The sequence below is a fragment of the Aulostomus chinensis genome, chromosome 12 (assembly GCF_037954235.1).
Source record: "Aulostomus chinensis isolate RoL2024-O1b breed Wild chromosome 12, RoL_Achi_v1.0, whole genome shotgun sequence".
Classification (NCBI taxonomy): domain Eukaryota; kingdom Metazoa; phylum Chordata; class Actinopteri; order Syngnathiformes; family Aulostomidae; genus Aulostomus; species Aulostomus chinensis.
Window position 1 is genome coordinate 3,931,000 of NC_141331.1, and position 21,644 is coordinate 3,952,643.

A 21,644-nucleotide genomic window follows, 5' to 3' on the forward strand; every position below is an offset into this window, starting at 1 on the left:
TGTACGGCCAAGCTAACTTTCTGGTTAAGAGCAGCCGGGATCGTTTTCTCCAGAATAAAATAATTCAGCGCTGTGGCTTCAGGTTTTTAGAGGAGCCACGAGGCTGCTCGGTCTCCAGATGATCTGTCCTTTTCTTTTGCGCTGTGGCATCCCTCGTTACATCCCATGAATAAAAGCGTGCTTGTGGTTCACAATAGAGCTTTGCTGCTCCCTAAGAAGGGGGAAGGGCTTCGCATTCCTCCACTGACCTTCTGTTTGCAGCAGATATTAAACAATAACTGCTGCTTTCATGTGCTTTAACCTGCTGTGCCCCCCCCCCGGCTTCTTCTTTTCCCATTCGTAATCAGCAAAAGAGTGGAGTCGATGCGGTTGGCCTGAGCTTCAGAGCGACGAAGACTGACGTGTTCAGGAGATCCCAGTGACAACAGCACGATCATTCACCCCGGGTGACAACGCTATGCGTCTCCTTCCAGTCACCTCTCTGGAGAGAAAGTGCAGCGTAAGCCCAACTGCTTGGGGTTACACTTTATTTATTTTCACTTTTGATTGAGTGCAGTTTTACACCAGAGCTGTAGGCTGTTGTGAGGGGGTAGGTGCTGCATTCTTATTTTAATTTCTCATAGTGCAAGTGCCACGACAACTTTATGATTCACGAGGCAGCTGGTCCACACCTCCCAAGCCCTACTGAGGCACGTAAATCCCGGCGCAGAAACAGTGGAAATGCTCACATGCCTTTGAGGTATGAGCGTTGTAACAGGAATACAAGTATCAGAGTCTTTGTTTGCGACGTCCTGAGATTTTACAACTAATTTGGCCAATAGCCAGTACTTGATATTCCCATTTTTTTTATACTGAGAAACACACGTAGACACTGTAAATTTAAAAAAAAAAAGTATTTTCTTTATTACAAAAAAACTTGAGAGACAGCACATAAATCATACATTTACTCAATAATTCTATTTGTAAGTCCTTGAAAGACACACACACACACACACAAAAACCCCCTCCAAAAAACACCTTTTTTGGAGGGAGAGGTTGAAGTACCACTTTAAATGGCCCGACTGCAGCTGTGCATGTAGAGCCACCCACGGTTTGGGCCCTCCGAAAAGAAAAGAAAAAAAAATACCCTGCAACGCATGAACATCTGCATCTGCGGGGGGAGAGCGAGCGTGTTGATCCACATCCTCAGGAGGGTGAGAGATAAGACGGAGATAAAGATGCTCTGAGCCGCGCGGGCAGAGAACACATCTGCAGGTTCTGACATGAATGTTTGGGGGGGGGGGGGTGAAATGATTTGCAGGGCTGCGAAGTTGTTTGGCTGCTCAGCACAGTTGTGCCCCTCACTAAAGGTTTGATATTGATGGCACGGATTCCCAGTCAAAGACGAGGTAGACCGGATTGCATCAGGAATTCTGGCAGTTGATGGTTTTCCTGCAGACAGGGGAGGGGAGGGGTGCCCGGCTGGAGAGGGAGGGGAGAAGGAACAGGGAGGAGGGAGATTTAGGAATACTCTTTGTCTTCACCCCCGCGTTACAACACACACACACACACACACGCACGCCCACAACTGGAGAAGGAAGGAGAGTCGCCCGCTCCTCGCTGGAACAAATACCCGAATGGCTTGATATGAAACCGAGAGGGCTTCTGTTTTAACCGCGACGGAAGAGCTGTGGAAACCCAACTCCTATCTGCTGCAACGACAGGAGCTAAAACAACAAGGTAAATATCAAATACTTGACAAACAAAGAGTGGCACCGCGGACAGACGCGGCGGCATCCCACGGCTTTTTTTGTTTGTGTGGTACCGTTTTAGCTAGCGTCGCTAAAACTTAGCTTTAACTCCGGTACCGGAGGCACCTTAAGGTGTTCAAATCGGTCACCGGGATTTTTTTTTTTTTGGGGGGGGGGGTGTTCATACAGGCAGTGATTAGAAAACATATTTGGAACTGAAGTTTACGCGCACGCTGGGAGGCAGCGCGGACTCGCACGCGGGCGCTGTGCGCATTTATTAGCGATTTACGGTGAAATTAGCAGTTAATTTCGTGCACCCCCCGCGGTAAATAGATAAAACATGGCGGTTATTTTGAAATTATTAACGGAAATCAGGAGCCGGAGGGGATTTACTTTCTTTTTTTGGGGCGGGGGGCGGCGGCGGCGATGGAATGACGTTCAAATGGATATTCTCGAAGTTACCACAACCAGGGGGGAAAATGACTCAGTATAGGACACGTTTACGGCGGGTTTTCTCCTCCTCTATGAGTGAAGCTGCAACGGTTAACCGCCGACTCTGGGAGCATGTGGAGCATCCAGCCTGTGGCCTCCTAGCCACGAGGAGGATCACTTTGAGGACTGCATTATTTTTCATGTAATTGTGGGTTCTTTTAAACAGAATTTTTTTTTCATTGGTAATAATTCGATTCCCGTTCTAAATCCCACTCACAAGGGGAATGGTAGTGTTGGTGGTTTCAATGGAACCAGTATGAGGAGGAGACTGGCTATTCTTATATCTTGAGTTTGAAAGTCTCTCTTGGACTCATTCTGGTCACATCTGGGCCACCCCCCCCCCCCCCAGCCCAGACCCTTTTTTGGGGAGGGGACACCCTAAACTGCCCTCCCAGATGTGAAAGCCACAAAAGCCCATATGTCCCGCAGGCTTTGCTCTCCTTAACGTGGACACAGCGAGGGTTTTTTTGTGGCGTGGTTCTGCAGGCGTGAGAGGAGCTGCCGGATCAGTGCTGGGCTCTCAGCAGCTTCTTGTTTAAGCTCTCAGGGGTACTTCATCCTCCTGCAGGTGTTGGTCAGTAATGTAAGGAGCCAAATATTTAGTTGCACAAACCAGGATCAATGACCTGTTCTGTGTGAACAAGGAGTGGTGCCGGGCTCCTATCTGGGGCTGTATGGAGGTAGGCAATGCTCTGTTTCAGGTATTGACCCCAGCAGGGTAAAAGATCCATGCCACGAAGAGTAAAGAAGCAACGTAGTCTATATAAGTATGTTAAACAGACATATGCAGACTTTTTTTTGTTTTACATTTACCCAAGCAATAAAACTGTCAAATCCGTATAGGCCCCGTTTGATTTTGAAAACTCAACAGGAATTGAGGAGTTGCTCAAAAAAATAAACCAGACTGTTGTTTCAACCCTTACGCAGCCGATCCTTTCACAGTAGATCCACGGAATATCCAGGAATAAACCCTGAAACAAGTTAGCACTGCTGAACGTCCGGCTCCTTCAACTCAGGGGGATTTCTGAGTAGGTGTTTGGTGAAATACCTACAGGACACTGGGGCAGGAGAGGTTTAATGGGTCTCCTCCTTGTTGGTATGCCTCCTGGAGCTGCGTACCCCCCCCCCCCAACCCGGCATGGGTGTAGGATGACGAGCAGCGGCGGAGGAGCGTGTACATTGGCAAGGCGTCTTGTCCGGGCCAAATAGTGTGGACCCGCATACACGGACGTTGGTATTGATAAGAATTCGTTTATTTGTGCAGCCTCACTGCAGGTTGACGAAACGAAACCACCAGCAGGATCTGTGGTCGATGGTACCGACGTCGCGCAGCCTCGCTGTTGTGTGTTTGCACGTGAACACACACATCTGGATCAATAGCCAAAGAGTTGATCAGTGATCAGATCATTCAGTGGTGTCTCAAGTGGTCATTTCCAAGCCTTTATTTACACAGGAATTCAGGCCCAGGCTCCTGCAGTAATCGTCCTCGCCCTCTGGGAGCTGCCCTCTACTAACAGGCCTTATGAGAGGCCGAATGCATCACCTTTAAAAGCCTCTTTGTTACAGGACCATTTCCAGACCTTTCCCTTGGTTTTGTTTTTTTCCCTTTTAAATCAGAAGTCCTTTTTAAAAAAAATCAATCTTTCAAGCTATAACAAACCAGGAAACTGCAAAATTCTTGCTGAAATCAATGATTTAGTGTTGCAGTGAGGCAGTAGCAGCTCTCAATGCATCGAACATCCGTTTAAGCCTATGCTTTTTTTTCTTCTGATTTCACAATTTGTGTTCTGTTTGTATTCATGTGCTCTAAGACAATTTGCCATACACACACACACACACACACACACACGCTTGACTTGTGTGTGTGTGTGTGTAGTTTTAAGCAGCTGTCCGTCTCTTTGAATGTTGACGATGATGGTGTCAGGAGAGTTTAGTTTGGATGCTGACTTGTTGCCAGTCCAAACGTTTGGGGTGCGGTTGGTTTCCTTGGTCTACTTCAGGAACAGCATCTCTGTTTTGCTCCAATCAGTTCTGCTGAAGTGATGTTGACTCACAGGCTAAGGGATGATGTATCGGATGAGTCAGTGTACCGTTACACAGAAAATAAGTTATTTATTTATCAATACTCCAAACAGCTTGATAGTTCAATCTTCTGAGAGGTTGATATAGACCTCTCCTCCTTGTCCAAGATCAAATTAAACAAGAATCTTTGGGTTCAGGGAGGTGTTGGTCTAGTTCGAGGGTTGGGGCAGTTACCATGGATACACAGATTGGGATATCTTGGTCAGATTGATGCTTTTCAAAACACTCCTGTAGTTTACAGTAGAGGATCATTACTCTGAAGATGATAGGAAACCGTGGGAAGAACTCATCATTGCCTCTCCTGAAGAATTCAGTGCGTCATTTTTGCATTTAACATTTAGACCCTGGAAAAAAAAAATATCCCGGATGGTCTCATGTCAAAACTGGGCAGGTCAGGAACCAGTAACAAAATAAATGAAATAACTGAAGTTGGAAGGTGTTGGTTCCGGTGAAGTTAGAGTGCATTCTGGATGGTTGCTGGCACTTCAATAATGGAATGCAATCTTTGCAACAACATAACATCATTGCTACACTGCAGTGGTCCTCTAAACTTATCAGTGACACAATGGCGCCACCCTGTGGTTGTCACTGCAGTGACACGGAGGACTGAGGGCAGTTGTGAGACGATTGATTTCCAGCACTGCAGTTTAAGGATGAATGTTAATTCAGCCTGTTTTCGTCAACTTTCATTAGCTGTGGCTTCAACCAAGTGTTTGTAATATGGAAAACCTTGCAATATTTTGAACTTTGACAAATACATTTTGATAATTTTGACTGCTGCTGTGATTGTCAGTAGTGGCAGGAATAATTATGCTTTTGTCATTATGCATATTTTATTTTTAATTCACGCTAAATAAGTGTGGTTCAAGCAAAGATGTTTCTTATTTCCTGGCTGACCTCTCTGCAGCGCCACAATTCTGACACACTCAGAGTACCAACATTTCCCTGTGGCATGGATTGTAAAGCCATAAGTACAGATGCAAAACTTGACCACTAGAATTGGAACTGAAACAACTTCAAAAACCAAACCGAACCATTGGATCCCCATCCTGATATGTTTTCAGGCATATTTTGAGACTGCTTCTACATCCATCCATCCATTTTCTACCTCTTATCCTGTTAAGGGTTGTTGGGGTGGGGGGTGGAGCCTATCCCAGCAGCCTTCACCCTGGATGGGTCACCAGTCCATGGCAGGGCCAACACATAGAGACAGACAACCATTGGCTCTCCCAGCCACGCCTACAGTCAATTTAGAGTCTGGATTAACCTGGTCCCTCTTGATGTCTTTGGACTGTGGAGGAAGCTGGAGTACCAGAGAGAACCCAGCAGGAACAGGGAGAACATGGAGGCTCACCCAGAAAGACCCCGTGCTGCAGCCGGGGCTCCACCCACAACCTTCTTGCTGCGATGCCACAGTGGGGGGCGACTGCTTGTACACTACATCTAAAAATGTCTTGAATAAGTTGTTTTTGTCTTTGTCTTTGCAGGTTTGAGAGGTTCCCTGCTGTCCGAAAGTCAAAATGAGCTGGAGCTTCCTCACCCGTCTCTTGGACGAGATCTCCAATCACTCCACCTTTGTGGGCAAAATCTGGCTCACCCTTCTCATAGTGTTTCGTATTGTGCTGACGGCTGTCGGGGGCGAGTCGATCTATTATGATGAACAGAGTAAATTTGTGTGCAACACACAACAGCCCGGTTGTGAGAACGTGTGCTACGATGCGTTTGCGCCGCTCTCTCACATTCGCTTCTGGGTGTTCCAGGTGATCATGATCACCACCCCCACAATCATGTACCTGGGCTTTGCCATGCACAAGATTGCCCGCATGGAGGACAGCGACTACCGACTCCGGGGCAGAAAGCGCATGCCCATTGTGAGCCGCGGTGCTAACCGTGACTATGAGGAAGCAGAGGATAATGGGGAGGAGGACCCTATGATCCTGGAGGAGATTGAGCCAGAGAAGGAAAAAGATGTTGTGGAGAAGCCCAGCAAAAAACACGACGGGCGCCGCCGCATTAAGCGTGATGGCCTCATGAAGGTGTATGTTTTTCAGCTGCTGTCCCGTGCCATCTTTGAGGTCTCGTTTTTGTTCGGACAGTACATCCTGTACGGGCTGGAGGTGGTGCCCTCGTACGTTTGCACGCGGTCCCCTTGCCCACACACAGTGGATTGTTTTGTGTCGCGTCCGACGGAGAAGACGATCTTCCTGCTCATCATGTATGCTGTCAGCGCCTTGTGTCTGCTCTTTACCATTCTGGAGATTCTACATCTTGGCATCAGTGGTATTCGTGATTGCTTCTGCGCACCCCGGGCTCGACCCCCCACCCCGCGTCACCCAGCTCTGGCCAGCCAGAGGTCCTCCATCTGCCGCCAACCATCAGCACCTCCAGGCTACCACACCGCTCTGAAGAAGGACCCGCCTGGGAAAATGGGCTTCAGGGATAACCTGGCGGACTCTGGTCGCGAGTCGTTTGGGGATGAGGCTTCATCACGAGAACTGGAGAGGCTGCGTAGACACCTGAAACTGGCCCAGCAACACCTGGACCTGGCTTATCAGAATGAGGAGAGCAGCCCGTCGCGAAGCAGCAGCCCGGAGTCCAACGGTACCGCAGTCGAGCAGAACAGATTAAACTTTGCCCAGGAGAAGCAGAGCAGCACATGTGACAAAGGTGAGACTTCCACTTTTCATCATTGAAACCAACCTCCATAGTGACTTTTTATGTTAAAGTGTGCACCAGCAGACACTTGGTACAAAAATTCCTTCTCTGGTGGAGGTTATAATCAGCACCATGCAGAAGTTGGGAGTTAAAAAAGTGGCGGCACCACCGTTGTTGGCTTCTTTCCATTTCTGATTGTTGTGCCATAAAAGGCTACTTTCGTCTTTCCTGCTGGTTTCACTGTTTCCCCTTTCTAGTGCCGTTCTCCTTCCTGAATCAATTTCCTCTCACATTTGTCATGGTCTCCTTCCTCCTAGTTCCTCTTGTTTCATGGTGGGGGGGTATTTACATCAATGTCACAGTGTTTGAGCTGGTACAGCTGAGAAATGGTGGCACTCCTCAACATGGTGTTGTTGATACGTGTCATTGCTAATTAAAGCCCTTCCTTGTTATATGAGAACATTTGAATGCATCTTTAAAACAACAAAAAGACTTGCAGCCCTAAATCTGAAAAAGTATACTGTTTACTATCAATATATGGTATACTATTAACTATCAATACTGTGGTATACTATCTACTATCAATATTGTGGTATACTATCTACTATCAATACTGTGGTACACTATCTACTATCAATACTGTGGTACACTATCTACTATCAATACTGTGGTATACCATCTACTATCAATACTGTGGTATATTATCTACTATCAATACTGTGGTATACTATCTACTATCAATACCGTGGTATACTATCTACTATCAATACCGTGGTATACCATCGACTGTCAATACCGTGGTATACCATCGACTGTCAATACCGTGGTATACCATCGACTGTCAATACCGTGGTATACCATCGACTGTCAATACCGTGGTATACCATCGACTGTCAATACCGGGGTATACCATCTACTGTCAATACCGGGGTATACCATCTACTGTCAATACCGGGGTATACCAGCTACTGTCAATACCGGGGTATACCAGCTACTGTCAATACCGGGGTATACCAGCTACTGTCAATACCGGGGTATACCAGCTACTGTCAATACCGGGGTATACCAGCTACTGTCAATACCGGGGTATACCAGCTACTGTCAATACCGGGGTATACCAGCGACTGTCAATACCGGGGTATACCAGCGACTGTCAATACCGGGGTATACCAGCGACTGTCAATACCGGGGTATACCAGCGACTGTCAATACCGGGGTATACCAGCGACTGTCAATACCGGGGTATACCAGCGACTGTCAATACCGGGGTATACCAGCGACTGTCAATACCGGGGTATACCAGCGACTGTCAATACCGGGGTATACCAGCGACTGTCAACACCGGGGTATTACTGCCGAGTCTGCTGGAAGTCCTTTCGAGGCTGCTGTTTCCAGATGTGCTTGTCCAGGTGGAGTTGTTGGGTGTTAATTGGAAGTGTGTGGTACTCGAGCTGCTCTACCAGTCAAGAGTCATGAGGTAACTTGTTGTGATTTGGTGCCATGCAAACAAAGCTGACTTGACTTGATAATCACGGGAGCTTTTTTAAAGGCTGCTAATGTGATGCAGCAAAAGTGTTGTCTTTGTCAGGTTCTGGAGGCTGAACAACAGTAAAATGATGTGATGCCTCATGTTGTTCATTACCCATGTAGCCATTATATTTACATTACTGATGATTGGAAAAGAATCAATAGAGTCAACATGCATCTGTGGTAAGTCTGGTATTTCCTGGACACGTTGTGGGGTGATGTGGTACTCCAGAATCTCCATAGCAACTGTTCCAGCTTAAGACCTGTAACTTCAGTCCCATCAGTGTTTTTCTTCTGGAGTTAGAATTCGTGACTGACGACTTCATCTCTCTGTCCACAGGTCTGCGAGCATGAGTTCTCATCAGCCCAGCTGAGTACACGTCAGGAGCAGGGAGAGGACATAAGGGAATCAAACAGGGAGTGTGTGTGTGTGTGTGTGCGTGTGTGCGCACGCGCGCACTTGTGTGTGTGCGTGTGACAGATGTGCTTGAGGTGGATGAAGTCAGCCCAAGCCTCTCAGTGTTACGGTGAGCCGAACATCAAAGTCAGAGGAAGAGGAGGAGGAGGAGGACGACGGTCGTCTCAGCCAGCAATATTGAGACACCTGGAAGATCCAAAGTGCTTAGAAACCACCGTAGATGAACAAGAACGGTTCTGCTACCATGTTCTTCTCCCTCAGGGCAGCTAATCTTTTTTTCATGTTTTTATTTTGAGACCTAGAACTCTTAGTCATTACGAAGCATTGGAAGTGTTGGAGGTACTGTGCATCTCAAGTCTGCCTTAGACCAAAACTGGAACTCAGTTTTTTAATGTCCTATTTTTAAGGTAAGGCCAAGCCAGTTGTTGAGCAAAAAAGAAACTTTACTTGTAAGAATCTTTGGTTTTGTGTGTGATCAGTGAGTGAGTGCTTGTAGACGCAGACAAGAGGGTGATGGACATGAAGGCATCACTCGTAAGTGAACGGTACTGGAGTCATGCTGATGAGTTTTGTTCATACTGAGGTTTCCTTCAAGTGTGTATTTTATCTCCTTATTTGACAATGTTGGCACTGCACCAGTCAACATTCCCGAGTCTGGTGCCAGGTATGGTGACTGGAACACACTTGGGGCGTCTTTGTCCAAAGGAATAAACAAACCTGGGTAATGCTTGAAAAACATGTAACTCTTGTATATTGTCAGACTTGTATTTTATCTTTTTTTTTTTTTAAATTTTATTAGTTTTGAGTGTTGTGGTGATGTTAAGAGGCTCTTGTCACTGTGGCAGACTTTTTGTTTGACATTCACTGCTGTCTAAGCTTCCTTAAGTCGGAGTTGTGCCAGAGCAGCTCGTTCTGAAGACGCTCCGCGACCGGTTGAGTTGGTGTGCAACAGTTCCGCTTGCTTGCTCTTTTTATCTGGTAGAGGAAATGTCCCTTCAGTATTGGACTTAATTATATTTGTGGGGAAAATGAGGGCAAATATGGTTTCATCTTCATGTCTTACTGATGCTCCAGATTCTGAATGAGGGTTGTGGAACGTTTAATCATTTCAATGTGAATTCAATGCCTTTAACGCCCTCTGCTAAGCTGCCATCTTTTGTATCGAGTCATACCCACAGTGCCATTACTGCCAGCTCAAATACTGTCATCTCAAGTTATTTTTCAACAATGTTTTTTGTACTTTTTATACTTTTGTATTGATAGTATTTTTGTGGTTCATTTTTTTAAAAATAAAATGTTTTTTTCCAACAAATTCTGCTGTTTTAAGTGGCTGCTATTTGAATCTGTTACTATGTTTATAGCCGTTGGGTGATGGTTGCACAATAATAGTGGCAGATATTGGTCATTTTTAGGGAAGCTTTTTTTTTTTTTTTTTTTTTACAGGTATTGCAGATATTTCCCAATAATATTAGATTCATAAAGTCAAGGTAGTATCTTTATATTTTGTACATACTTGAAAGTGATGTTGTTGTTTTTTTGTGATTATGCTGCTTCACACATTCAGAAGAAAAAATGCAGAGTCATTGTTGAAATAGTGTGCTGAGGGGATGTTGCAATCCGGATCCTCACCACTAGATGTCTCTACAGCTCACACACAGGTCCCTGGGGGAAAAATGTGAGTCTCACAATCTGCTTCACAATTTGTCCAACTTTATTTTAGAACACATGATATGATATAATAATGTCTTCCTTTTTCTCTCACGGGGTCGAGTGCAGGGCTGATGCTGATCTGGAAGGATTTACTGAGAATTCTGGCGTTTCTCTTAATGGTCGTTAAAATGTCATAGGATCGGAGTGATCAGAACTGCAGTAACACGTTGAACGCAAGGAAAAGGTGCTGAATCAAGATATGTACAGCCCTTGATGAAGATGTTACAATTATTTATCAAAAGGCAGAAAAATCTCACATTAACATTAAACAGGTTGAATCTTTGTGTTTGCAATTCAAAGTTTTTCTACATACTTATATATGATGAAGAAAGTTTAGTTTGGGTCAGTTTCTTTGCCTTTAAGAAATGATAGACTGAACAAATAATGCCTGACACTGCTATAATCAGTAGAGTAAATGTAGTATAAAGTCCAGTTTCAGCATCACTGATGGAGAGGTTGATACCCAGGAAGCTCACGGTGTTGCTCGGCGGCCTTGTTCCTGCAAAGAAGACACCAAAGTTACATTTTCATTCCTAAAATACACCTTGTTGAATAGTTTCCAAGCTATTATTCTGTAAACAGCCCAGCCCAGCCCGAAGTCAATTTAAAAGATCGCATCATTGAACTGCGCTGTGCCACTTTTACTTTGGTCTTTGTGTGGAATAAATGAAATACAATGAGTCAGCTAGTTTGCTTTAAAGGTGTTGATGGACGCATTGGTTTTTATGGATGCACACTAATATAAGCTACCTTTCTAGACAACACTCAGACGGGGCATGCCTCCACTTCGGTGGCTACCTGAATCTCGAATTGACCACTGTATTATTAAAATCCATTGGTGAATTTTCATCCCGAATGGCAAAAATTGTTCCCAACCATCCATCCATCAAAGAATTTGGTGAAATTTTGTCCGTGTCATGTAGAGAAATACTGCTAATAGCTGTTTACGGTCGATGGCCATGTGCAGTCTTCTGGATCCAGGAGCTACACTTTGATCCAGATCGTCTCCAAAAACTGATCATGTGTTCATTGTAATATTACCTCTCTTTCCACCAAATTCCATCCTTTGTCTTTGAGATTTCCTGCTAACAAATCAGCAGCCAGACAGACTGGTACGCTAAAAAGAAGCATGATTCTCCCTCAGTGGGTTTATCGCTGTTTCAATATTTTGGCGCTGTGTATTCTCATCAATCGATACAATGAAGATTTTAGCCATATAGTTTCCATAAGTACATAGGAACAAGTATTTGAACACCTTCACCTCCCAAGTCAGGTTTCAGGCACTCATGGGGCCCAGAGATGGGGTCCGGGAAGCCGTTGCATTTGATGATGGCGGAATAGGATGCAACAGAGTTCTTGGCCACTCGAGGAAGTTTAGGGTCAGAGCGATTGACATAGAAAAGACCAAATCTTTCAGAAAACCCAGTAGCCCATTCAAGGTTGTCCATCAGAGACCAAGCCGTGTAACCACGAATGTCCACATCATCCAACAAATAAGCTGCAACAAGGAAATTGATAACTTTACGGAATGAAATTTTGTCTTTGCACCAAAAATCTAGTACATTAATCTGTGAAATAACAGAATTCCTACTGTGAGTCCAGAGCCTTCAGGCATTATTCCATGCTAGCTGTACTTTCATACCTTTCAACACCTGATTGAGGTATTTTTCATAGTAGTAGCTGCGGTGAATATCATTGAGGTCAACAGGCCCCCGCTCTGAGATGCCATTCTCAGTGATAATGATCGGTGGATTTCCATATTCTTCCTTGATGAACCTCAATATTCTTCGGAAGCCAAATGGTGAGACCTTCAGCCAGGATGAACCTGAATCCAGCCAAGTGCGATCAGCAATCGTTCCTGCACCTCTGAAAAATATCAATGTGGTGGATTTATTCCACAGATGTTGTAAATGAACGAGGCTTAATTATGGCCTATGAAATCATAAAAGAATGAGATTATTTGATGACATATGCTGGTTCTTCTTTACCTATCAGCGTCATAGTGCTGAAGTGTTCCGTAGTCCACAGGGAAGGCCAGGACAGTGGTGTAATGGTTGAAACCAAAGTAATCGTGCGTACCCTTGATTCTTTTAATCTCCTCAGGAGTAAACTCAGGCAGACTGGGAAAATTGAGGAGAAAATATTGATTTTACCTGTTGAATAAATTGTCAGTTATAGAGGAATGAATACATATTTTTAATTATACCAATTGTTTTTTTTATTTGGTTTTGTCGTACCGAGACTTTGGTAGACCATGAGCTAAGCTTCGCTCTCTAATGATTGTCTTCATCATATCGCTGTAGTCACCATTGAATATAGGATGGGCAAACCAGCCAATGTAGAACTGCAAAGACCAATGTAAAAGGAATTCATACCAACATGGCTGCTGAAAGGTCAACTGTAAAACTTGTAAAGCTGTACCTGCACCACGCGTCTCGCAGCATCAATGTCCTCCTGCTTGTAGGGATTTCTTGGTTCAGACCAGTCAGAGTTGATGGTGATTGAGATTACTCCTTTCTGTTTGGCCCGGTACTTCTCATTGTAGAGGTGCCAAGCTTCAGCATGAGCTTTTATCAAGTGGTGACCCACGATGTAGGGCAGAGTCCCTGGTCGTAAACTGATCCCTGGATACACAAAGGTTACTTTAATGTCCTCGAGCAGATTTTCACACCGAACATCCCAGCAATTTTGGACTATAACATCCCATCCATGTACCTTTTCATCTTCAAATGGTATTGTTGTGTGTATGTGTTCTATCATCTGTCTTTATTCTGTGACCTTAAGTGAGGCTAAGGCAGGGCACTGGTAAGAACAGATGTGTACTTTATTTGGGTAGCTATAGCTATTTGTAGGGCCTCTATCCGAGTTTGGTTTTTGCAATGCAATTAGTATAATCCCAATGTGTCGGAAATTCATTTACATAGGGATAGACCAAGTTGAAGGCATCATACAAAGAACAATTTATGGCCAAAAATGAGGACTGCTCATCGGAACAGTTTTAAACTCTGCAATGCACGTTCTTAAGGTACCATCAATTTACCTGTCAGGTTTGGCATTGCTCAGATTTATGACTGTTGAGATAACCAGGAGAATGACACAAGTACAAACATACGTACATACACTAATAAAGAGACTCCTTGCTTTAGGGGATACCACCATATCTAGAGAAATATACCTGGTGCAGCTGCTCCATAGCCATGGCCTACATTGGCAATATTGTACGGTTCATTAATGGTAATCCAATATTTCACTTTATGGCCAAGATGGCTAAAGATGAGGTCAGCATAATCCCTGAATTTAACAATAATATCCTTATTCTCCCAGCCCCCAATATCCTGTAGAGCTTGAGGAAGATCCCAGTGGTAGAGAGTGATCTGACAAACACAGGGGAAAAGAAGTTAAAGCAACAGTGTAACATATCATGACAGTGTTTTAGATGTCAGTAAAAGTTACACATACATGGGGCTGAATGTTTGCAGCAAGCAGTGCGTCCACCAGTCTGTGGTAGTAGTTCAGTCCAGCCTCATTTACATGCTTGGTGGTACCATCAGGAAGAACCCTTGACCAGGATATGGAAAACCGATAATGGGTGACCTTAAGTTGTTTCAACATAGCAACGTCCTCATCAACCTTGTTGTAACTGTCACAGGCGATGTCACCATTGTCGTCATTGAATACTCGGAGAGGAGTGTGAGCAAATTTGTCCCAGATGCTGAGACCTTTTCCATCTGCTCTCCATCCCCCTTCAATCTGGACATAAAAGACAGACTTCAGTAAGGAAATTTAGCGTCAGGTGATTTGGGGTCTTCAGTTATTAGAAGGACTTTGGTCTGTAGGTTGTAAACAGAAGTATGACTGGACAATTCTGCAATAGCTCATATTATCACTGATATCCTTGGAATGTAAATGTAGTCATAGACATAATTGCCAACCGTATCTCTCAAATAGTTACCTGGTATGATGCTGTTGCTGTACTCCAGATAAAACCTTTGGGGAAATGTCCATAAATTGGCTTCTCATCATCTGGTGTAGGGAAGCCATTATCCTTCATGACCTGATAGTAGAAATGAGCTGAGTACTTGGGTGTCCTTGGTCGAAATGGGTTGGTAAAATCCACATGGTGTAACCCAAATCCAACTTTGTACCCATTGAGCCACTCAAAAGAATCCATGAGAGATGTTGCGAGGTATCCTTTCACCTTCACGCCATCAAGTTCAGAAGCTAATAAAACATAGAGATATCAATAGTAAAAAACTAAACAGTTATAACCATCATTAATGTTTATCTGAAGAAATGTATTTGAGTCGGTGCACCTTTGAGAGCCTCGTCAATATAGGTTTTGTAATAAAATACTCTGGCAGAGTCATCCCAAGTTGTCTTCGATTCTGTAGCGACTCCGTTCTCAGTAATGTAAATCTCCGGATCTCCGTACTCCTCTTTGACCCAGTTCAGGACTCTTCTTAAACCCCATGCAACAGCTCTCTGCTTGCTGATGGCGGTAGTCGGTGAATCTCCCTCCTCTGCTTCCGACAAATCCCGGTCAAGTTCATATGACGGAGGGGTAAGCCGAGCTGTAACATGGCCGACTATCTTTGTTGTGTAATGACTCAGACAGAACATATCAGCAGTGCCCCTGATGTAGCTCTTTTCTTCTTCAGTAAAGCTTGGTAGCCTTGACTCTGGCTGTCCTTGGAGTTCACTCTTGTTTCCAACTTGCCATTTCATGGCATCAGGATAGTCTCCGTTCTTGAAAATGGGGTGTGCAAACCAGCCCAGCTGGAACTGCATAGCACGGTCAGCAGCCACCACTTCACGGGGAACGTGGACATCTTTAGGTTCAACCCAGTCAGCATTCAGGGCGATGGATACCACGCCACCTTGGGATGTGCGATACTTCTCATCATATGTGTGGTAAGCTTTGGCATGTGCTTTTATCAGGTTGTGTGCAACTCTGTACGGTGCAGTTCCTGGATTCCTAACATTTGGTGGGATTTGCCCAAGTCCATAGCCTGACCATGCAATTGTGTGAGGCTGGTTGAAGGTCATCCAAAATTTCACTCTGTCTCCAAATGTGGCGAAGCAGAAGTCACAAAAGTCATTAAATATATCAATCATGTCTTCATTTTCCCAGCCGCTGATATTCTGCAGAGCTTGAGGGAGGTCCCAGTGGTAGAGTGTCACCATGGGGGTAATGTTGTAGGCTAACAGGCCATCAATGAGTCTGTTGTAAAAGTCAACTCCTTTTTGGTTCAAGGATGTTCGCTGACCATCAGGCAAGATCCTGGACCAGGACACAGAGAACCTGTACGACTTCACCCGCAGAGCTCGCAGCATGTAGAGGTCCTCTTCAAGTCTGTGGTAGCTGTCACAGGCCACATTTTCATTGGCATTCCCTGGAATACTGCTTGTTTCATTGGTGAATATATCCCAGACGCTAGGTCCTTTCCCATCAGCATTCCAGCCTCCTTCAATCTGGTAAGCTGAAGATGATACTCCCCAACTGAAACCGTATGGGAAAGTGCCATAGTGGTAGATTTTTCTCTGGAACTTGGACTGGTGAGAGAATTTCTCCCAGACGGCCGTTGATTTAGAAGGAACCTCCGAGGCTGGTAAAGCTGCTGAACGGCTGGTTAGCTGCATCTCTGCTGCTTTAAAAACTTCCCTTGTGTGAGAACCAAAACCATTTTGCTTGATAACCTGAGAGAAGAAGTATGCAGATTCCTTCGGGGTTCTTGGTCTGTCAGCATCCTCAAAGTTGACATAGTGAAGACCAAATCTTTCACTGTAGCCTTGCGTTCCCTCAAAGCCGTCCATTAGTGACTGCACTGTGAATCGCTGAACATCCACTTCATCAAGGATTATTGCTACAAATGGAAAATCACAACAAATTAAGATTACGAATTTTCAAGCTTCTAAACAAGAAAACGTTGATGAGTTCTTATGAGAGAAATTTCGGATAAGAACCTTTCAGTGCCTCGTTGATGTAACTTCTTGCGTACTCTACTCGACTGGTGTCGTTGAGCGTGTCTTCACTGTTCTCTGTAGCCATACCATTCCCAGTTATATAGATAGGAACTTTCTTAATAGTTAAGAACTCTGTGGAAATGTAGTTTAGGAGCCTTCGTAGTCCCCAGGGTGCAGAATAGATCCAGTCAGAGGCTGTAGAAGACCACGAGGGGTCCACGTGGACCTGGAAGTCACCCACCCCCTGAGGACCAGGGGTGCATCCACCATCAGTGTTGCTGATCAGCCGTGATGTGTAGTGGTTTAACCCAAAAAAGTCGGCCGTTCCGCGAATCCTCTGCCTCTCCTCAGCAGTGAAAACTGGAATGACAGCAGGCTCCGAGAGGGCACACTCTTGACTCTTCTGTTCAATCTGAGTTTTTAGTGCAGCAGGATAATCTCCATCTACAAATATGGGATGTGCAAACCAGCCCAGCATGAAGTGCAGGTAGCGATCTGCAGCTGCTATGTCTGCAGGTCTGGAGGGGTCCAGGGGTTCAGCCCAGTCTGAGTTCAATGCGATGCCCACGTTCCCTCTTTGTCTTGTCCTGTACTTGTCATTGTAGATGTGCCAGGCCTCAGCGTGGGACTTGATGATGTTGTGTGTGACCTGTGGAGGGAAGACCAGTGGTGAGGAAAGTATCTCAGAAAGGCTTTTGACAACACAACTACAGTTAGAATATTGATCTGACCTGATAAGAGGCCACCACATAGTCCTTCACTCCAGGGGGGTGCTCACCAGTTCCATACCCAGCATGGCTCACCACCCAGGGGCTACTGAACGTGTTCCAGGTCTTGACCCTGTCTCCAAACCTCGAGAAGCAGAAGTCTGCATAGTCCTTGAAGGCTCCAACGATGGAAGCGTTGGTCCATCCGCCCTCATCCTGAAGGTCCTGGGGTAGATCCCAGTGGAAGAGCGTGGCAACAGGTTGAATGCCTGACTCAATGAGAGCATTGATCAGCTGGTCATAGTACAGAGCCCCCCTCTCCGATTGGCTGCTGCGGTGACCTGAAGGGAAAAGTCGCGCCCAGGAGATGGAGAACTGGTAGGTGTCGACTTGAAGACCTCGCAGGAGGTAAACATCATAATCTACTTTGTGGTAACTGTCGCAGGCCAGATCAGCTGTCTGATTATCAAAAACCTCGTTTTCATGTCCATAACGGTCCCAGATGGTCTCTCCCTTCCCGCCTTCAGACCAGCCTCCTTCAACTTTGAAGGACTCGCTGGACGTGGCCCACTGGAAGTCAGAGGGGAAGGATTCATTGAGGAAAGCATCTCGTTCTGCAGTCGTCTGGACACTGAACTTATCCCAGACACTCCGATAATTCTTCCCATTGTAGCCTGCGAGATCATGACTGCGGTTGAAAAGAATGACATTAACAAACATGAAACACGATTTTTGAGTATATAAAAATCATTTGAATTCAATTATTACCTAGTCGAATCCCTCATGTCCAGTTTACCTAACATGTCCATCATGTCACATCCTGCGACCTTCACATCATTGTTGCTCAGGACTGTGATGCGTTCAAGACAGTTACAACAAATTAATGTAGAAATTCTTGACATTAACCACTTTTTTTTTAATGAATTCAGTAAAACTGCCTAGATTAAAATGTCACTCCCCGTATTTCTAATCTGGCCAATTAAACAATCACTTTTCCTGAAGCAGTATTGACAGCTGGGCAGATTGTCATTTTAGTTTGATGCTCTCTCTGATAAACGGAGACCTGCTCTCTAACATGTACACGTTTTTCCTGATAAAACTGTCCTGGGAACATAACAAGAAGAGTTCATGTGCAACACTGACATATGATAACACTGCAGATTAAGACACATTTTATTATTATTACTGTGCTGTAAAATTGATTCTCGGTCATAAACTCTTTTTTTCAATACACAGCAGATGTTTTATCTGGTATTTTTGGTATTGGTTTTGATGTTACCTAATACCAACTAAACAGCAGATAGTAAAAGTCATGCCCATAACTTTTTACTCTTAAAACATACAGACAGTGGTATGTTACTGAATTCAAACAAAAAGGGCTGTTTTCAATTACTGACCTTAATCCAATATTAGCATTTACTGTTTTAATTTCTTGTTTTGGACTGGATCTTTATCCACATGTTATTTATTGATAGTTTTAGTAGCTGGAAGGATGAAGAGCCAACAGGGTTCACTCGGCAGAGGCATGAACAATGATGCCTTTTCTCTTTACTTGCCTTTAAATGGTATGTGTGTTACACACCAGGGCAAAATCTGGATTTCAAAACACGATGAAAATAATAATCATCAGGCTATAACATGAAATATTTATTTAACTGTGATGGCATTTACCTTGTACGAAATTACCAAGAAGCTGGAACGGTGTGTCAGTACAATCATGAATGGTCATCTTGTATATCAGGAGCGGCACCTCCCCATTGGTAATCTACAACATAACACAACCTGCATGAAGCTGCAGTGCAAAAAAGTTACAAAAAATAGAAATGGAAAGGGAAAAGACGTGTCTTCTGCACCTGTAAACTCTTTAACTGCTTTGCCAAGTTGAATGTGGAGTCACAGTTATACGAAATGTGCACCGACAAGAAATCCATCTGTTTGCAAGAGGAGATAAAACACAATCTGTTGTCATTTAAACACAAAATGTTGGTGCATCTAAATAAATTATTTTTGTATCACATTTTCTCAGTGACAATTGGAAATAGACTGAGTACAAATATTTGCATCATATTTTGATTATGGAACCTAAGTAAAACCCTTAATTAGTATTGATGTTATGCAAGACGGAGGCTTGAGAGGAAAGCCGCCAAGAGATTTAAAATGAAGTCATGGCAAGATTACAGTGTGACCACTTGATGCCACAGCCTCAAGATTTTTTAAGAGGTGAGGCTGGATGGATGTATTTATTGAGAGAATTGGACAGCATCACTTTAATAGACTGGAAATGTGGAATAAAAACACATTTTTAAAAAGTCAGACTCGAAACAAAACCTCATGTGTGTGAAGGAAAACTCTCTGAGTGGTGAATGATCACCTTTGTAAATAAAAAAAAAAAATCCAAGTTCAGCGTTTTCAGAAGTTGTCTCTAAAATCCAAACTAGTTAAAGATTCCATGTATAGAATTTTGAATGGGTTAGCACATTAGCAGACGGGTAATACAATATTCTTAGCTATGGTTTTATCAGTGAATGATGTGTGTTTATGACTGTACCCCTTAGGTATCATAATTACAGACTTGTAACAGTACATGAAAGTGTAGAAGATGGAGCTTACTGTCGTTGAAGCTTCGATCTGAGAAAGAATGTTAACGTCAGTGGCTCTCAGCCCCAGGGACAGACGTCTGCCTGTGAATATGGAAGCATAAAAACTTCATCTGCACCAGCTCATACAAGCAACAACACACACTTCTGATTGATCTGTTGCATCTTTAACCCTGCTCTCCTCCTCTGGAGTCCTACTCACCTGGGTCAGGGAAGATTTGATGGTAAAACTGATAAATTTCACCATGAAGTTGGAGAATATTGTGCAGATCTGGAACATCTGCAGACCTAAAAACATCCAGGTCACTGAGAGTCACCCAGGAGTGAGCCAGCGCGCCAAACTCTTGGAAGGCAAACTCAGCATACTGCTGAAACATGTCCAGCAGCTCCTGGCTCTCCCAGCCTCCAAACCTGGATCTCAGAACTTCTGGAACTGTGGATCCGTGAAGGATGACCAGGGGCTGAAGACCCACGTCCACCAGCTCTTCCAGCAGGGTCTGGTAGCAGGTGACCACCACCTGTTGGGGCTGGCTGGGGAGGCCTGCAGGCAAGAGTTGAGCCCATGACAGCGGCACCTTGAAGTGGGTCACCCCTCTGCTCAGGAGGTACTGGAAGTACTCTCTGGTTCTGGCGGGTATGGGACCACTGCAGTCGAAGGCATCATCCGATCCGCTGCTGGAGTGTCTCACCTGGTCCTTTGTCAGTGGACCTGCCAGGAGCATGAAGTCCTCGTGTGCCGTTGCCTCACACAGCACACACAGAGACAGGACCCACAACAACTTCATGGCGGTCGGAAGAAGATGGACTGATACAAGCTCCTTAGAGCAACAGTGTTTTCTTCATGTGGCAGTTACACAATAAGATTGATAGCACATCCAGAGGATTAAGTTCCTGTGTTTTATTGCAGCGGTGTGATAACGATCAGGAAGACTCTGGACCCGTCTAATGAGAACTGCTTCACTCTTGTCAAGTGACCTATGACACGACGCTTCAGTGGGACAGGTGTCTGTGGTGAGGAATAGCGGTTACTTCCCTAATTATGACACAGATGACACAAAATTAACAGCATGTTATTCTTTCGCTATGTGGTCTGACACAGTCACAAACCCAGCAGCTGATAAGAATTTGTATCTTTGACTTAAACACAAAGATTTATAACCTTTCATCATAACTCTATCTGCCCCCTGTTTGACCTTTTCTCGTTTCATTTTTTAAAATCATTTTTATCAGTTCTCAAGGCTGTGACCACTCTTACCAAGCAAGTCATAAAGTTGTGCACCACAGCAGAAGTGACCCCCGCATAAAGTTGAGTCAATAATAAAACGGGACTGAAAGGTCAAGCTTGTGAAGAGCGCTGCTATAAAGGCTTGGCCCTGCTCAGGCTCAATCACCTCCCCAGTGTCAGACAGCATGTTCGTCCTGGGGAAACTCCTCTCCGTGAGTTTGTTCACTGTGTTGGTGTGTAAATGCCAGCAAAATGACGACCAACGTCCGGTCGTCTTCCTGGCGGGTCAGATGACCAACAACCAGAGGCAAGGCGTTGAGGGTGAAACTTCTGGGGGGGGACTGCAGGACAGCTCTGATTGCAGTGGTCCCATACCTGCCAGAACCAGAGAGTACTTCCAGTACCTCCTGAGCAGAGGGGTGACCCACTTCAAGGTGCCGCTGTCATGGGCTCAACTCTTGCCTGCAGGCCTCCCCGGCCAGCCCCAACAGGTGGTGGTCACCTGCTACCAGACCCTGCTGGAAGAGCTGGTAGACG

General features: G+C 44.8%; 2 protein-coding genes across 2 annotated transcripts; one reads left to right on the forward strand and one right to left on the reverse strand.

The window, feature by feature from the left end:
* Positions 1–1,480: 1,480 nt before the first annotated feature.
* On the forward strand, positions 1,481–10,216 carry gjc4b (gap junction protein gamma 4b). The gene is made up of 3 exons (XM_086219703.1): positions 1,481–1,719; positions 5,792–6,971; positions 8,827–10,216. Exons 2-3 carry the CDS (start codon positions 5,825–5,827, stop codon positions 8,838–8,840), a joined length of 1,161 nt encoding a protein of 386 aa, XP_086075829.1. The 5' UTR covers positions 1,481–1,719; positions 5,792–5,824; the 3' UTR covers positions 8,841–10,216.
* A 703-nt stretch (positions 10,217–10,919) lies between these two features.
* On the reverse strand, positions 10,920–20,667 carry LOC147251774 (lactase/phlorizin hydrolase-like). The gene is made up of 17 exons (XM_086221120.1): positions 20,085–20,667; positions 19,896–19,966; positions 19,139–19,216; positions 18,957–19,050; positions 18,054–18,135; positions 17,310–17,973; positions 16,579–17,227; positions 14,928–16,478; positions 14,567–14,835; positions 14,074–14,364; positions 13,790–13,988; positions 13,036–13,238; positions 12,852–12,958; positions 12,603–12,734; positions 12,257–12,480; positions 11,864–12,112; positions 10,920–11,116 (listed from the first exon to the last, which is right to left on the reverse strand). The coding sequence occupies exons 1-17, from the start codon at positions 20,665–20,667 to the stop codon at positions 10,920–10,922; spliced, it is 5,643 nt and encodes a 1,880-aa protein (XP_086077246.1).
* Positions 20,668–21,644: the final 977 nt, after the last annotated feature.

Coding starts and splice junctions, on each gene's coding strand:
- gjc4b (XM_086219703.1), top strand. CDS start 5,825: ATGAGCTGGAGCTTCCTCACCCGTCTCTTGGACGAGATCTCCAATCAC.
- LOC147251774 (XM_086221120.1), bottom strand. CDS start 20,667: ATGAAGTTGTTGTGGGTCCTGTCTCTGTGTGTGCTGTGTGAGGCAACG. Junction 19,051..19,138: donor AGCAGTTAAAGAGTTTACAG/GTGCAGAAGACA, acceptor GTTATGTTGTAG/ATTACCAATGGGGAGGTGCC. Junction 12,735..12,851: donor CATGGTCTACCAAAGTCTCG/GTACGACAAAAC, acceptor CAATTTTCCCAG/TCTGCCTGAGTTTACTCCTG.